Raw genomic sequence first — 18,695 nt, 5'->3', positions numbered from 1 at the left:
AGGCTATACACCAAATTGGACAGAAGAGATATTCACTATTGATAAAATACAATACACGAATCCAATTACCTATCAATTACGGGATTTGAATAATGAAAAAATTAAAGGAAGTTTCTATGAGCCTGAATTATTGAAAACTAAACAAGAAATAATTAGAATTGATAAAGTTGTAAAGAGAGATTACAAAAATTAAAAAGCTCTGGTTAAATGGAAAGGTTATGATGATGATTTCAATAGTTGGGTCCCTCTAAAAGATATTATTATCATTATTATTATTATTATTACTGCCTTTATTTCCCTCCACCTTACACCTGGTTATTAGTAAAACGTGTAACGGCGTAACGAGTAACAGCGTAACGGCGTAACGAGAAACCGCGTAACGGGATTTTTTTAATGTTTTTGTTTTTTTTTTAAATTTTTTTGGAATTTTGTTATTTTTTTAAATTTTATTGTTATTACTTTTTAAAAATGTGAACATTATTATTCGCGATTGGCGGGGTTTTCCCGCCCTTTGGCCGAAGTTACGGCATTTCAGGAGGCACTAGAAAGTGCAGGCTCACTTATTCACGCTTCCATGATGTCGGTCATAGAGGAAAACGATGATGGTAAGTATTGGACTTTCATTTTCAGTCAGTTAGTTTCCTTTCTTGCTCCTCGATCGTTTCAGTCACAATTTGTTTAGTGTAGATGCAGGTTTCAGTAATTGAGTAGATTTTGCGTTCGGCGCGCTATTTTTCAATTCTAACAACTTGCGCTTACGATTTTCCGCAGAAGTCATTTCCCTTGGGGAGAGAAGGCTTTCTGGTAAGTGCAAGTTGAATACGCATAAAAAGGCATAACATTTTCTATTAAAAATGTAGCTCGCCTCTAACTCTTATTAATAGTGGTCACTATAGAAGAGCCTTTAAAAACGCTTTGATTGTAGCGATGGCGATAAAAAAGTATTTTTAATGTGGATACTAAGCTTATCTGCTGATTCCATGTGGCTGGAATTTTATCATTATTACATTTTAAAACTGTGAACATTATTATTCACGATTGGCGGGGTTTTTCCGCCCTTTGGCCAAATGGCTGTCTAATTCAATTCACGGTTGTAGTTAAGGCTTTATGCTAAGATGTAGATTTAATGCTTCCCTTTTGTAGATGCAGATGTCAAGGACAGCAGACTCACTTATGGGGTAAGATTTTCCATATAATTAATGTTGTTGATATGCGTATCTTAATGCCTGTTATTCGAAAATTTATCAAACGCAAAGTTCATGTCACGGTATTTGTAGAATAAATAAGCAAACATCCTTTTTCCAACCTTTTTTAAGGTAATTGTCTTACACTTCGTCCCGGTGGTCCAAGCCTTTAAGTGGACGGTTTCTAACTGAGATCCTGGTGGCACAGACTGCAAAGCAACCCAGTTTATTTCAGAAGTACCGTTCGATCCGTCTCCATATTCTAAGACGCAGGCCATGAATCCTTTCGTTGACACAGACTCAACCAAGACGGCTGCACCATAACGGTGACCTGAGCCTACTATAGTATGTCCAAATGAGGCAAATACTTTGACTTCCTGTCCACCAGAGAAGGGGTGTTGGAAGTGAATCTTTTTACAATCAAACAGGCCTGGTTTGTTGGTTGTCACGTTATCTTTTCCAGCTCGATGCTGTCAAAGGATAAAGGATAAATTTATGCCTTCATTTTTTAGGAGCCAATCGAATGGTCTTAGGTTACTATGCTACAATTATTCCTATCTTAACACTAGATACTCGTAAATAAACATTAAGGCCGTCAGTGCGTGCGTCGGAATGTGGAAAATCTAAATTTACCTTGACACAAATTGACCCAATGGAATCTGATTTGAACATTAGTTAATAATTCCACTTGACCTCTTTGTCCCTTTATTTGTATACAATTGGCCTTAAATCACGCAAATGAAACGTCAATCGTGCCGGTGCAAATTTGATAGAAGAGCTTTTCATATTCTCCTAACAAAAAACTCATTTATTAGGTTGGATCAGGAGCAAGCGCTATAAATATAGCTTTCTTGGGATTACTAGGGATTTTTATGATATCCAATCAACCCGTATGATAAATGCGCGCCATGATTGAAAGCAAAGCTTCCTTCAGCAATAAAGTTCTTTTAACAGGCCTACTAAATATATCTGGTGAAATAAAAAATGAAAAACAAAACCTTTCCTAGTGAAAGCTGTACGATTCATTTTGGCCCACAAATTGAACTTACCACCGGACATCAGAGTCCTCTGTAGGCAAACCAACATAACGGCAAAACGTACAATCCATTCAGTCCTCTCAATATCGTCCTGAATAAAGTCTGAGCCACCAACAGGTGGATCCCTCGTTTGGATTGGCTCGATGTCACGGGGGGCTCCGTAACTTCTTCCCTTATAACTGATATCTGTTCGGTCCATGTGCATGACTGTTTTGCTGAAGTTCAAATGGCCTCGGTTATTTTTGCATATTTAACTGAAGTAAATTAATTTAAGTTAATATCATTTCTCTCTCAGCTTCGAATTAGTAACAATTGCAGAGTAAATGTATTATTTGTAGTTTGCAAAAGGTTGACTCTGCAATTCCATTACTTGTGACCCTAAATCGTGGATTATATGCTGAGACTTTTACTTTTCATGAAACAACCCTTAGCAAAACATGTCTTTTACACTTCCTTAAGTTTACCCTATGGCGTTACTGCTTAAACAATAAATTGTATGATTCATGTTACAGTCTCTCAACATTATTCAACTTTTATAACTTCCTTCAGCGAGACTTACATCGCACCTAAAGTCTGAGGCCAGAGAGGTATATTTAGAGCTGGCACGAATTTAGTTATCACCTGTTCCGTAATCCAAGCTTTGGCTCAACGTACCATATTAACAGAGAAGCTGATCTGTATCTACATGCTAAAGATGTTTGAGAATAGAATTGCAACATTGGTCATCGAACATTTTCTGGCTTAATGGTGTATACACACAGGTCCAGCGGGCTACACAACTTACAATGTGTGCACCAATGTCTCCGCCTGACTAAGTTCTCTGTGCTCTGGATGTGTTCCACTATTTCGAGTTAGCAACTGGGACTAGAGGTTCACAACTGACTGAAAAAAAAAATTCTCAGGATATTACTGAAAAAATGAATAAATAAAACATAGCCCACGTTTATTAAACTTGCCATGTTTTATTTGGACGGTGGGAGAGTGGGAAGGGGAAAGGCGAAAAATATTTATCGCTCCACCCCTCCCCTCTCCTTCGTTTTGACCGCGTCCACTTCCTTGGTAAAAATTCCTTTATTTTCCCAGCCTTTCGATGCTGTAGAAATCAAAGATGGCAGCTATAATACCGAGCAATCGATAGTACTGAGCACTTGCATGCTAATCAATATAAAAGGCAATACCGCTAGCAAAGTCCATTTTCCCTTTTCACGCGTTGTGACTCCTGATTGTAGTTCGAGATTTTTGCTTTTGTTTCCTGTTACGCACCGCTGACTGTTACCGTGGGCCGCAGTCTCCTGCAGCCATCAGAGGCATTACAAAGGATCAGAGCGTACAAACACTGTATTTCTTTTTTCCTTCTCGAAATGTCTTCTTAGCGCAGTAACTGGAGGGATCTTGAAGTAAGTAGAAAATTTGCATGGGGTTTGATCTTCAGGCACAAAAAACTTTCACATATTTCAAAATTTTGCAGAGTCGTGGTACTCGGTCGCAAAGTTTATTTCAGCCTTACAATACATGTAACGCCAGCTGTTCTCCATTAAAAAAGACGATACAGTCGTCCTTTGATGTACGATTTCCCTAACCTTTATGGGCGGGTCCTGAATCGTTTATCATTAGTTGGAAGATTTTGGAAGTAGCAAACTGGCAATAAAGTTGAATAGGCCTAAATGAAATGTCTTATTACCGGTTCAGCATGACTTCCCCCAGGAATCAAGAGCGAATTGCTTTTTGGTTTTTGTTTTCAAAGTGTCACCCCAGATTATTCCACATTTGTGGTATTATCTAGGCCATGCCATTACATATTGCACTTCACCGTTTTAGAATTATTTTTTTAACAATGTGCAGATTATGATGCTCACTTTTTGCTGAAAGCTTTGAAACTTCTCGAGAGACTTTCTGGTGGTTGTCTAAAGATGTAAAGGGATCCTGAGAATTGTGTTGTAGGAATGCCATTATTTGAGCATATTATGAAATCACTCATGTTAAACTGCCTGCTTGATTTTCTGCAGACGCACGATTTGGGAAAATTTGTCCTCTGAATAATTTTTAGAATCCGCTTGCATTTCTAAACACGTGGAATGCTATCATAAGGTTTGTGGTGCTAGGCATTCAGCTTTTCTTGGACTATTTGTAAGGCCAATGCCTAACCATCATTTTTAAAGCCTATTTTATTATTGTTTGCTTGTTTGTTTTTTTTGTTTTTTGTTTTTGGAGAAAGAAAGGGTACTGTCACTGCCTAAATCGACTTAAATGATTGACTACTAATTTCATGCGCATGTAATGTAATGTAATGTAATCTTTATTCAAGCACGATCAATTCATCAGCCATAAAAATGCATTTCATATATGCTAAGATATTTACAACTCAAACTACATACTATAACACTAAAGCTGTTTTCCGTGAATGCCGTGCGTTAGACTTAAAGAATGTCATTGATCTTACGTTTAAATACCCCCAGAGACTCTGTGTTCCTTATATCGCGTGGTAGACTGTTCCATAATGTGGCGCCATTGTAGCTAAAGCTTTTTCTGTAATAATTAGTGCGCGGTAATGGAACATTGAGCTTATTTTCAGGGTCCTCAAGATCATAAGCAGAGTCACGCCACGTAAACTTTGAATACAGATACCCTGGAGCTAGCCCGTGCAGACCTCTAAACATCATCAGCATCATAGTTAGAGAACGTCAACACACGGGCTGCTCTATTCTGTAATTTCTGCAGTTTGTCTCGTAGCGTTTTCCCACAGCCACCCCAAACAATGTCACAGTAATCAAAGTGAGGTTTTACTAAAGCTTGGTACATGAGATGTAAGGTTGATGCCGGGATCAGGTGCCTAATTCGCTTTAGGACCCCGATGCCAGAGGCGATCTATTTCGTTCGTTTTTCGATGTGACTATGCCAATCGCGTTTATCGTCTATTATTACACCAAGCGATTTTGTAGCTGTAACCTAGCTCACTTGAGTATTGTTCATTCTAATTGTTGGTTTAGCTGCGAGGGTATTCAGTCTCTGCCTTGACCCTATTAGCATGAATTCGGTTTTGGTCATGTTCAATGTGAGTTTGTTCGCTTGTAGCCAGGTGAAGACGTTTTCTAGGTCTTCATTTAGACAAAACTTAACACTCTCAAGATTGCTTCCAGCATATGTGAGGTGCGTGTTATCGGCATACATTCTCGGTTTACAATTTGATAAGCAATTTGGAAGATCGTTTATATATTACAAGAACAATAATGGACCGAGGATGGTCCCTTGAGGGACGCCGTAAGTCAATGAGTAGCTATTGGATAGCGATCGTTCACAGAGCATTTTTGTGGTCGGTTTTCCAAATATGACTGAAACCATGTGAAAGAATTGCCATGTATACCATAATAGTTTAGTTTCGATAGAAGGATTTTACGATCAACAGTGTCAAAAGCTTTTTTTCAAATCTAGAAAAATGACTCCATCGATATTCTCGTTATCAATATTATATGCCCAAGAATCTGTCGCTTCCAACAAAGCTGTTATGATTAGCGCGAAACCCTGATTGGTTTTGACATAGAATATCGTGCTCTTCTGCCAAATAGGCAGCGGTCACCCTGTTTATAAAGAGGGAGAACCCTTGCATAATTCCAGTCGTCTGGAAACGTCCTTTGGCTAATAGATTGATTGAAAATATCATATATCGGCACACAAAATTAATAAGATCAGCACATTCCCTGATAAACCTAGCAGATATTTTGTCGAGGACCGTTGCCTTTGACTTGTCTAGTTTATTTAAAAGTGAAAATACTTTAGTTGGATCGGTGGGTTGGAGCTTAAACCGTTTATCTGTTGCGGTAAGATATCTTTGATAGCTACCACTATCACAATTTATCTCTGGCAAGTTTTGGACCAATATTACCAAAGTGGTTATTGAATTCGTTTGATAGCTCCAACGGACTAGTTATCGTTAATCCGTTCACTTTTAGTGACGCCACTGGCGTTTTGCCAGATTTTCGACTGAAAATCAGTAGCTTGTGTAGTTCTATGACATTTCGATGACTCGTCAAAATACCAAAGTAAAAGTAGTGATAACAGACGATCAGAACAGAGGTAAAACTGGTTAGGCCTGATGAGAACTCAAATGAAAAACAAGCCAGTTTTGCAATCTTCCCCGTGGCTTCTTCTTTTGAGCTTTCAAGGTATCTATAGTACTGTGCAAAAGAAACGCAAACGATTATCGTCGTTTATCACGCTTGGTTCTTCCAACATCTCACTGATTTATCGACGGTATAGCGTACATTTTTTCGACACCTTAGAACAATAAATCGACGAGATAGCGGAACTTTCCAGCGATCAGTCTCGCTCCAGTGATAAATCGCTCCGACGAGGTGACGTTCCAAGGATATACCGCTACAACGATATATCTTAGAGCGTGCGAAACATCATCACGATATATCGCTTCAGTGAAATATCATTTCAGCGATTTATCGCTGAGTCAGGAATAAGTCATTGCGATATATCGTTCCAGCGATATATTGGTCAGTTTTATTCAAACCATTCAGTTGTAACTACTGGCTAATTAACTTATCGAAGCGTACAAAGCGCCTTGCAATAGCAACTTGATTATTTTATCTTTTCGACCCTGCTTGTAGTTCAAAGAACCGTCCGAAGGTGAAGTCAGCTGCAATGGGCGTTTACGGAGCCGAGCGCTTTAGGAAAAGCAGAATATTTAATCGGATAATTCTACCTGAAGATCAGCCCCCATACTGAAGGGTATCTAAAAATAACCATTTTTCAAAGAATATTCGATAACGGTTATAGAAACCGCATATTATATTGCACCCTCTTCTACAAAGTCCATCCGCTGGGAAATAAATAAGACAATTAGTTTGCGCTTAAAACAGAAAAACGTGGGCGCAAGTAGGTAATTCATAATCATTTTCTTCATTGCTTCGCTTTCTTTTCCCGGAAGACCTTTCAATTTACCATCGGTGGAGATATAAAGTTCCCGAATGTTTCGCAGCCATTCACCAGCAGTTCGATAGTGCCAAATTTAAAATCAACGTTGGTATGTCTTTATGACGCTTGCGTGCCTTATCATGTTGGTGTACAGTTGCAAGTTTGCCCCCCTTACTAGGCTCGCTACTTCACCTTGATGGAGGCGACGAGAGAAAAGATGAACTTAAAATGGGACAAAACCTCCATTCACCTTTCCATGCTTAAAATTGGATAGGTTTCCAAGTTCTAAATCAGTTTCCATTTGAGATCGGTAGAGGAGCTGTGAGAATAAAAACCTGTCATCGTGCTGTTATTGGAAAAAAAAATCAAGTTCGTGAAGAGAAAGCAGTAAGGTCATGTTCAGATATTTTAAAACAGTTCTTAGTCAAGTGATCATAAAAAACAAAGTTATCAACGATTCACTCCATGTACATTGGTCTCTCATGCCTGAAACGAATTTTTAATGCTGAAAAAGTGAGGCGATACATAAGTGAGTTTCTTTGAAAACCTATGCGAATTATTGGGAATATTGATAAATCAAAGGTGGGGCTATTCCAAGGGAGCTGATAAAAGTTGATTCATTCTACAGTGCACGCTCTTATTGGTTACTTAGAGGTCACATGACAACCAACAGTAAACACTGCTTCCCTTCTAACACCCTTACAAAATCTATGACATCAGGATGCAGCAATGAAATGTTTCCCGCGATTGTCTCCCGACAACCGCCGTTACACGTGAACAGAGCTTGTTTGAGGATGATGTTACTTCGGGCATGACTTTGGCTTTGTGGCATAGTATTTTGCGCTCTTACGCGCTTTCAGCTGGGTTATCCAAATTTTCGATTTGTTTTCGTATCGCTTCCTTTAATTTCTTCATTGTACTATACAACAAATAACTCGAGTAGTGTTCCCACGGTGAAGTGTCCATTTCGTTTTACTTAGGACCAGTAGCTATGAATTCATTATTTACAAAACTTGCTAAACGATAGTTGATATATGGAACTCACTGTACAGCTCCCTTCCAAATATCAACCCCATATCTGTATTTAAGCACGCTCTTATAAGTAAACTTCTACAAGGTCTCATTAAATCTCAAGATGTTAATTAGCTTAATCGTATTTAAATATCATGATCCTAGATCGCATTTTATAATTAACAGAAAGTAATGGGACTTATAAACCACTGCCTTTGAAACTCTTCCTCTGGAGGAACTATTAATTGATTGCGCAGGCGCCGAGTATGGCGGCCACGAGGATATTGGCTCCTCTTCTATTAGCTATTTTAATCAATTTTAAGCTTCAATTTTATTACAATATATACTTGGATGAAGACTTTGACTCTCTCAAGCCTATTTGGAGAGGAAAAAGTTCGGTTGGTTGCGACATCTTTGGAATTTCCTTCTCAGCTCGTAAGTGCTACTCAACAAGAGTGCACCGCCATGATAGACTTCGAAGGCCTATCATGAAATGGGTTAAACATGGTTATATACTGCTTGCGGCGACGGATTGCTCCCTGTTAACGATAGATATTACAGTTTTTATGGATGTGGAGACGAACCCTGGTCCTATTTCTTCAGAGAAGAGCTATGATCTACGAAAGCAAACCTGGTCGGACGAAAGTAAGATTCCATGTTATGGAAGAAACTATTTACTCGGTTTGAGAAAGAAATCTGGTAAACCTTCGAGCCCTGTCTTAGAGACGCTTAAGAAACTACAGCTACTCAGGTTTCGTGGTAATCGGGGAGGTTTGAGAAAAAATGTTCAGCATGTGAAGGAGAGATCTATTCAGAATATTTCTGTCGTCATTGGACGAAGGGCGGAAAGTGGGTTTGCTATTCCCCGACTGCGGGTTGAAAAACGACGAAACCCTAGCAATCTCGTCAGTGTACCAAAACAAGTGGTGTCCCGCGAACACACCTCTGTTAGTTCTGGTCAGCTTGCTGTCCCTAAACTTTTGTTTATTAACATCTGTAGTTTGGGGAAAACAACTAGTCGGGTGCGAGCGGTTGTGGCTCTGGAGGCCGACTTAAGAAATAATGACATCGATGCTTGTGTTGTGTCGGAAACTCATTTAAAAATTGAGGTACCCGATACGGTGGTCAATATCTCGGGTTATAATATCTTCAGAAGGGATAGGAATTGGTCTGGATGCGATCTAAGGAATGGGGGAGGTGTTGCTATCTATACAAGGAGTAATCTTTCAGTTATTGATGTTTATCGTTCTAATTTATACGAGTTTATTTGCCTAACTGTGTTGCTGCCAAGTGGGAATTACATTCTTTTATCTGGTCTTTATCACCCCCCGAAGACATCATACCAGCAATGTGATTTAATGGATTATCTTCTTAATGTCTTTGACACAATGCTGGATAATCACCCAAACGCTACTATTGTTTGCGGTGGCGATCTTAATCACCTTGATCTCACGAGACTTAAACGCATTACTGGTTGGACTGCTTTAGTGGATTTTCCAACACGAGGGGATTCATTTTTGGATAATTGTCTTACGGATAGGCCAGAGCTCTTCGGAAAAGCTTTATCTATAAAGATGCTGATTAAGACGGATCACATTGGATTTATAGTTCCAGCGGGCAAGAAACTCAAGCCTATTCGTAAGAAAGTGCAATTTAGGGATTGTCGTGAGCATAGGAAGCAAGCTCTTTACCTTGCCCTCGCATCAGAATGCTGGGATGATGTTTTGGAGGCGGATAGTATCGAAACAGCTGTGAACATCTTAGAATTGAAGATCCTGGCAAATATTAACTGGTGCATGCCTTTACGAACGGTTTCCCTTTCGTCCCGTGATCCAAGTTGGATGACACCGCTAGTTAAATACATGCTACGTAGCAAGTCTCGCATCTCTGTTTTACGTACTAATAAGCATAGAGAGCTTAGTAGAAATGTGTTGAAGGTTATTGGCGAAAACAGAAGGATGCTTCTGGAGGGCAAAATGGGGAGCAGAGAATGGTGGAAAAACGTAGACTTGATATCTCAACGCCGGCGGTCCACAAACGTTTCGCTGGATAGAGAGACCGCTCAAGATTTGAACGAGTATTTCGGCGACCTGTGTACGGATGGCGATTACGTTGAGCCCGCGTTACTTGAAATTGGTCCTGAGGTGAAAGTCCCGGAAATTAGTGAACGATATGTATGGAACTCACTGAGTACTCTAAAGAAGACTGCAACTGGTCCTGACCAAATTCCGTATTGGGTGTGGAAAGACCATGCGGAGATCCTCACTCCAATCATTACTAAGCTATGGAATTTGTCTCTCGCTACGCACCAATGGCCTAGATCGTGGAAAAGGGCAAGTATAAACCCACTGCCAAAAGTTGATGTTCCAGTGGCAAGAGGGGACTTCCGAGGGATCAACGTAACCCCTGTAATAGCAAGAGCCCTGGAAAAGGCAGTCTATAAGATTCACGCCCAAAGGCCGGTAGAAGAACAGTTGTTGAATAGTCAATTCGCATATAGAGAAGGAGGGAGCTGCACAGATGCTCTGCTACTTATACAGAATAAGATCTGCAAGTTTCTTGATGATCCCAAGTGCAAGGCAGTGCGGATGTTCGCGATGGATTTCAGTAAGGCCTTTGACTCTGTGAGCCATCAACTCCTTGCTGAGAAACTTAAGAGTCTACCACTTAACCCGTATATCATAAACTGGTGGTTAGGTTTTTTGCGAGATAGAAAACAAAGAGTTATTTTCGGGAATCATGTCTGTAATTGGAAAACAGTTAACAAGGGCACAACCCAGGGTAGTGTTTCAGGACCTTATTTGTTCAATATATTTCTTAACGATCTGGAAATTAAATTAGGGAACGAGACACTTGGTTTCAAATACGCTGATGACTGTACGATTATTGCTCCGGTATATTATTATAAAGATCACTCTGTAGACTTAATAAATCAGTTTTTACAGTGGGCAAGCCAAAATAGAATGAATTCAAATTCTACTAAATGTAAAGAGCTTATTATGTATAAAAAAGGTCACACTGCCGAGGCCTACAAAAGTATTTTTGGCATACCTCAGACTAGTACAATAACCATTCTTGGTCTCACGTTTCAGCCGAACTGCAAATTCAGTACTCACCTAAAAGAAAAGTTAGGTAAAGCTAATAAAGGGTTATACGTTATCAGATGCCTCCGCAAGGAAGGATGTAGCCAAGCAGAAGTAGATGTTTTATTTAATTCCATTGTCCTACCTAATATCACTTATGCTCTATCTGTGCATGGGGCCTCTGAGTCAGAGCTAACTATAGCCCAGCAGTTTTTAGATCGTTGTTTTAAACGTAAATACATATCTAAGAAATTAGTGATAGGTGACTTACTTAAAACGCAAGATCACAAAATTTGTCGCAAGGTTTCAACTATCCTGAGCCATCCTCTTAGAGCCTACTTCCCTGAGACCAAGATCACGAGGTATAATTTGAGAAATAAATCCCCTGTCATGCCCGCTATTCGCACAAACCGTTTTAAGAATACATTTTTTAATAGAATTGTTTTTAAGTATAATGTAGCTTTGTGAAAGTGTATTTCCTGTATTAGATGTAACATAAGATATGTAATTTTATCTTTTGAACAATAACGACACACATAAAGACACACATTAAATTTTGTATTAACCGTTTTTTTTTATGAAGTCTCCAGTGTTCTATATTCACTGCTAATTTACTTTACCCGATTATACTAAAGTTGTCCTGAAAAAAAAATAATAAAAAGATAAAACAAACAAAAAACCAAAAACCAAAAAATCTAGTAGGAATTTGTTGGCAAGTGAAAGTTCCTTTGGGCTATATGTACAGCAGCCGAACAATTTTACAGAATTTTCACTGCAAGGTACATATGAGATGTTGTTTAGCGATTTAAAGCGATTCCAAAAATCTAAGTTCAAATCTCTGTGCTTATGTCGTAACTTGTGGCCAAATGGGTATCCAGTGCAACTACAGTTATTAGTCTCAGTTCTATGGAACTTTGTTCAAGCTGATCACAAGAACCGACCAATAGTTTTTGCTCTATTCATTCATAAAGGTCGGCACACACGAGGGGACTAGTCCCTGCGACTAGTCCCGGCGACAAGTCTTTGAAGGGTTTACACGAGGGGACCGGTAGCAGGGGCTAGTCTCTTAAGGCGTTCACACGAGGGCACTCAATTGCACAAGAACATAGGAAAATTAAGAGGCAAATGATGTTTCTTAGTCTGGGGCGTTACACGAAAACAACTAAAATTTGGTAACTTTTCATTGTAGCACTATTAAACATCAGCGCAAACGAACTACACTTATTCAGTCGGATTATTCATGCTTTTACGTGTTCCGTTTTTTTATTTTATTTTATTTTTAACAGACACAGAGTCAAATAGGGTAAAAAGTTCCATCAAAACGGCTCCAAGACATCTGTATATGTTTACAAAAATTAGAAATAGTTTTTTCTTCTTCAGTTGTAGAAATCTGGAAGTCAGGTAAAATTCATAGAAACTGCAATGTTTACAAATACCGGAAGTCACGCATCATACTGACCCGTGATTGGCTTATTTACCGTTTAGTCGCAGGGACTAGTCGCACAAACAGTTCACAAGAAGGGAAAAACATTTGTTTCATGCCACAAGTCCCTACGATTGGTCGCAGGGACAAAATTTTGGTCCCTGCGACCACAGAAATGTGTAGTTCACACGAAGGGACTAGTCGCATGAAACTGGTCGCTGGGACTAGTCGCAGGGACTAGTCCCCTCGTGTGTGCCGACCTTAATGTTGGCGTTTGCTTGTTTTGGTGGTGAGAACTGATTATCTCTACCGAATTGTGGTGGGATTATTTTTTTAATTCAATACCGTAAGTGTTTGATTTTGTTGAAATAAGCACAGATAATAGTAGAGGCTGCGTAGTTTAAATGCTATATGTAAATTCATACCTTTGCGTTGGCAATAAAATTCAAAACGTATATGAGCACGATCCATATGAAAAGGTTGCAAGACTCCTCGTTTGACATATCAAAGATACTCCGAAAGACCTGATCTGTTTTTGCAACCTGTTGCAACCCTTTTTCTTGCAACCTGTTTCATATGTTTGTTGTTGTTTAAAATTCAAAACTTTAGGAAAATCAGTTTGGGTGTGGCTTATGCTCGTTCGCGACCAAAAACAGATGTATCTTTGATATGTCAAACGAGGAGTCTTGCAACCTTTTTCACGTTTGAAATCTACCTCAACAAAAAAAGCAATGACGGTGACAATTTGAAACCTAGGGTGAAGACCAACACTCTTATCATTTCTTGTTAAGGAGCCCGAAGGGCTGCAATTACCAGCACAATTAAAGTTTCTTGTCATACAAAAAATCAGTCTTTTTAAAAACAACTATTATATTCAAGAAATGTTTTGGAATCAGCCCAGAAATTCTATAATTTGCACAAGGCCATCATCATTTGAGTTCCCACCAGTCAAACCAGAACAACTCTGACCACTGCAAAACGAACCTCCTCCCCCTCCAGCTTGGTTTGAGTGGGTACCACTGCCTCCCCCAGAGTACCCTCCACCTCCTCCTGATGCACCGTTATCCTCTGATCCTCCTCCACCACCGCCAAACCCTCCCACTGCTCCTGGTGCAGGCCCGCCATTGTTTCCACTGTTCATGCCACCCGCTCGACCTCCAATCCAGCCTTGAGCAAGTGATCCACCTCTTTCCCCGTGAGAGGTACCTAGCCGTGTACAACCTTGACCAAGCCAACCCGCACCCACTCCTCCATGGTAGCTAGCGCCCTCACTGTTACATTCACCTGGCTGCCCATCTGTACCTCCATTTCGAGCTTGTGACGAAGCTTTCCCCACACTTCTGGTTCCATTTGATCCCACCTGACCATCTACACCATTATATCCACCAGACGCACCCCCTCCTCCTCCGGCCGCTAGCAGCAGCACATTATCTTCAGTATAGACAAAACTTCCTCCCCCTCCTCCAGTGCCAGCATTGTCCTCCACGGACACTCCGAGCTGAGCTGCTGTCTTGTTAGTACTTTGACCGCCTACAACCTCCACCGAATCTCCTCCTCTTTGTCCCACCACAATATTTAGCACTGTTCCATTATTCAGAAAGAAATTGTTTTCTTTCAACGCTCCTTTTCCCCCATAATATGTTCCTCGACTGTCTCCATAATTGTATGAATGTGTTCCTCCCCGAGCGCCCCAAGCTCTGATGAGATAGCAAGTGGTCCGTGTAACGGTAAAGGTCTGTTTAATACCGAAGCGTCCGCTTCTTCCATTGGTTTTAAGATCAAATGTTCCTATAAAACAGATGAAATGCCTGAATGATCGAGTTACAAATGAAATGCCTGTGTAATATATGAAATGAATATCCGCTAAAAATGTAAAATGACTTAAATGCGATAAAATAATAAGTTTATCCTTCAATACGTCGGTGAGTCGATTACTTGGTGAGAAATATGCACTTTCTTAAAAAACCAAATCTCCTTACGGTTTCGAGTTGATCCATCACCAAATAATCCAGGTTTGCAGGAACAGCGATAGGAGCCTTGCGTGTTTTGGCAATCCGTATAAATCGGACAAAATAATATAGATGCTTTGCATTCGTCAATATCTAGAAAATAACACATTAGCAACTAATTTTGTCTCTTGATCTTTGTTTCTCCCAAGCAACATTTAAGAAAAGCCCATCGTACAGCGGAAAGCCTTCATGTTTTTACTTCCTTGTCAATACATTACGCAACTTTCATCTGGACATATCTTCTCCCACGACTTTTAACTGATCAAATAACCGCAAGATCTGCACATCAATCATACACTAACGAAAATTGGGTCAATAGTCAGCATTTGGAAATAGAGGGGGAAGAAATCTAGGGTTGATCGTGGAGGTTCCAACTTAATGATGATTAGTTTAATCGATTTTGCATTAATTCACCTTCCTACCTCTTACTTTGTAAGTCTCAAATAATTAAAAACAAATCAAGAAAAAAATCAAGAACCCGAATCGAAAGAAAACAATGGGAAAATTTCATATCACTTCCACCTGAATTTCTCATTTAAATTAAAATCTAATGAAGTAGTAGTCGAAGACAGCCGACAGAAATAACATCTTGAGAGCTGTATATAATCTGAAAATTTCTTCCATCTCCATAAAAACCGGTTCTACAAGAGCAACGATACGATCCCAGAGTGTTTCTGCAGTCAGCGTTCACATCACAAACGCTAATGGAGGTATTACATTCATCAGCATCTGTCAATGTGTATCCAAATCATTTACATGACAGGACGGAAAAGACTTGTACTGTAAGTACCTCCCGTTGTCCAACACAAAGCTTTAGAAAACTTTTCTAAGGCTTTGTATGGGACAATGGGAAGTACTTACAGTACACGCGTTTTCCGTCCTGTCATGAGAGAAAATATACGTTGATCATACATTCATACATTAATCAGTCTTATATCGTTAATGATACATTCATACTTAATCATAATATATATTCTTCTGACTATGCAATATCTGCTGTAACTGTTTTTTTTTTTGTTTTTTTTTTGTTTTTTTCTGTTTTTTTTTTTGTTTTTTTAGTTTTTATAGTAACAGTTCTTTCCAGGGGCACACCCCACCAGACGATCAGATTTACCATCAACACTTAAGAAGGACTGTACCTGGCACAAAAGCTAACTGTATATCAGTTCTGTTTAATTGTTTCACTCTACCTTCAGTCTTCATGTCACAGTGAGCCAACACAGGAGTGTCCGGTTTGATGAAATTCAACCAGTATTTTCCGCTCACCGCTTGTCCACCTTCACTCGACTTGATTTCCTTACACGAGTCTGCAGGCAGCTCTGGAATGGCACCGAGATGAGCTAGAAAACGAGGAAGTAAAAGAGAGAAAAACCTGATATGTTTCCCCTCTAAAACAGTTGGCCGAATAAAAGTGCCTAAATACTCACCTCTCTTCATATCTCGCCTGAAGTAATATCTCTCAGAGTTCGGTACAAAATCTTCAGGCCTGGCTTCCTTCGTGCGGTCGCTAAGCTCACACTTGTCTTGGGTGAACACATAATTAAAGCTTTGGCATCTGACGTCACGATAACATTCCAGAAGACACACATCGCTAAGTGCTGCTCCAGTGATTGTTTTAAAGATGTGGTTTTGAAGCATCATGCCAAAGATGGAGACTTCACGTGTATCACTGTTGTACTGAGTAGATACTGAATGTAACAGTGCCAACAGGAAGAGGAAAACCGGTAAATGAAAGAACTCTTGGACCACCATTGTGTTTAATCTCTCCTGTAATGAAATTATAAATTTTGAGCGCATAGTAGTACCGAATATATGGCCGTCAACAGAAAAACAAGGAATAAAATCCTGCAGAAGCTATTATTTTTCAGCTTTGTTTTTTGCAGTATGACATATCGCACACACACATGACGTGCGATTAGTGACACGCATACAAAAAATTTAAAGCGTGCTTCGAAAAGGCGTGCGTGAGATATGGCATCGGTCGATAGGCAGCGAAAGAATTACGTATTTCTCCAGTTAAAAGTTTTCAGAGCTTCTTAAATGCAAATACTGAATGGCAGAAATATTTTTTACTAAGTACATCGAACGGTGACCAAAAGAAGCACAAATCTAATCGTAATTCATAAAGTAAACTGACCTTCATAAGGCTCATTCCCATACGCATTTAGCAACTGTTTTTGACTGATGCAAACATTTAAGTTATTCTTTCAAATAGCACACTGTTCACCTCCTCTTTTAAGAGCCTACCTGAGTAAGTATCAGTCCTTCCTCACTTTTCAAGATCGATAAAGAGATTGGTATGGGCAAAATAACTTTAAAAGTTAGCTGGCGTTGAAATTGAAACTTTCTACAGGCCACAACATGCACGAGTGGTGTAACTATGTAACAAGATTTACGCAAATTTTCTCTTAGTGCCACAAGCAGACTTCCTCAGACCAACTTTGGCCGAAAGTTAAAACATGATATCCTAGCTTCGATGCAAATACACCGTTTTATATTCTAAGAAAATATCTTAGAAAATGTTAGACTTTCAAAACTCGCTTCCTTCACCTTTCCTTACAACGAAATTTTGATTGTAAGGGAGGGCAGTATGGAAAAATTTTTGGCGTCCACGTTAGGACAAAAACTTTTTCCGGCCTCGCTCGCGCCATTGTGCTAGGCCCTCGTATGAAGGTTTAGTCAAAATGTCTTCCAGTGAAAGTGCTTATTTTGCGAGATGTAACCATGTATTTATTGATTTTAACGACAATGAGACGATGAAGGTCATTGTCTAACGTATTGATAATTATTCCTGCTCTGCCAATCGATTAAATCCATGGCTGGGAAATGCATCGAAATCTCTAATCATGCAAAGAAAATAGGCTTAACTCTCAATAGTTAGATGATTTAAGAGAATCATGCTATTGACACCTGCAAAACATATTTCTAGCACCTTCAAAATATAGCTGAGATAAGAAATTATCATGATAATATAAGTTTTGTTCTGTTGTCTCACGACAAAGTCCCTAGATGTAGAAGGCAAGGAAAGTGAAAGAGGCAATTCACACAAGACTAAACCCAAACAACTTATAGAAGGATAACGGAGCCAAAATCCCAGAAATGTGGATGCCTATAATAAAAAAACATCAAAACCAACGAAGCGCGAAAAATCAGCGATCGCATGAGGAAACCATGGTACATTGAAACAATAGCCGGATCGAAATGGACCAATCACAACGGACCACCATGATACATGATGCTGTGCCGCAATCAGTCGACCCGGTCGCCTGAAGAAGACTTGCAATAAGCGGTCCAAACGTTGCGTTCTACATCTAGTGACTTCGTCGTGAGACAACAGAACAAATTTATATTATCATCCAGCTACCAGAACAAAAATTACTTAACATATAACCTCGGTTCACGTCGACTGCATCAATTACCTATTGGACAGCGGATTACGTACAAGATTTTACATTTTACATATAAAGCACTGAGCGGCATGTTACCGAAGCATCTGCCTGATCTTCTTCAACCATATCAGCACAACAGGAATAAGTCTAATCTGAGAACTAACGGTGATAGAGGCTTCAACGTTGCCACTCTCAAACTTTGGAACTCACTCCCAACCAATCTAAAATAAATTTAATCTCTCATAGTTTTAAAGAATAAGATCAAGAATTTTCTCTTCAAAGAGATTTTCAATCAAGATAACTTAAGGGGATCACAATATGGTACGATTAGGTGCGTTCAACTTTTATAATGATACTGTAACCTTAATTAGTAACAGTTTTGATCTTAAATCATTTAAACCTCATTGGTACGTTTAGTTTTATTTCTGTTTGATCAGAACCTTTCATTGTTTTTCAATCCGTATGATGATATTGTAATTTTAAGTGGTAGTGGTTTTAATTTTAATTGCAAACATTTTAATTGTATCTGTTCATGATATCAAATAAGGATAAAAATCCCATTTTTTGTAATAGAGCTATTTTTTCTTGATGATTTTAACATTCACTTGAAGTCTCCCGTATTATATGAAGAAAATGAAA

At 39.3% G+C, this 18,695-nt stretch overlaps 1 protein-coding gene across 1 annotated transcript; it reads right to left on the bottom strand.

Moving 5' to 3' along the window:
* Window positions 1-13,160: 13,160 nt before the first annotated feature.
* Window positions 13,161-16,430, bottom strand: LOC111334577 (uncharacterized). The gene is made up of 5 exons (XM_088747199.1): window positions 16,095-16,430; window positions 15,858-16,007; window positions 15,276-15,396; window positions 14,638-14,762; window positions 13,161-14,446 (listed from the first exon to the last, which is right to left on the bottom strand). The coding sequence occupies exons 1-5, from the start codon at window positions 16,417-16,419 to the stop codon at window positions 13,551-13,553; spliced, it is 1,617 nt and encodes a 538-aa protein (XP_088603325.1). The 5' UTR covers window positions 16,420-16,430; the 3' UTR covers window positions 13,161-13,550.
* Window positions 16,431-18,695: the final 2,265 nt, after the last annotated feature.

Source organism: Stylophora pistillata, chromosome 2 (assembly GCF_964205215.1).
Source record: "Stylophora pistillata chromosome 2, jaStyPist1.2, whole genome shotgun sequence".
In the NCBI taxonomy this organism is placed as follows: Eukaryota; Metazoa; Cnidaria; class Anthozoa; order Scleractinia; family Pocilloporidae; genus Stylophora; species Stylophora pistillata.
Note: the sequence above shows the minus strand (reverse complement) of the source record. Positions and strands in the feature narration are given on the sequence as shown.

What these genes read in the sequence shown, in the direction of transcription:
- LOC111334577 (XM_088747199.1), bottom strand. Translation starts at nt 16,419, where the DNA reads ATGGTGGTCCAAGAGTTCTTTCATTTACCGGTTTTCCTCTTCCTGTTG. An exon ending in CAGGCGAGATATGAAGAGAG is followed by an intron (nt 16,008 to 16,094) that starts GTGAGTATTTAG and finishes CTCGTTTTCTAG; the next exon opens with CTCATCTCGGTGCCATTCCA. An exon ending in GGAGATGGAAGAAATTTTCA is followed by an intron (nt 14,763 to 15,275) that starts GATTATATACAG and finishes GTGTTATTTTCT; the next exon opens with AGATATTGACGAATGCAAAG.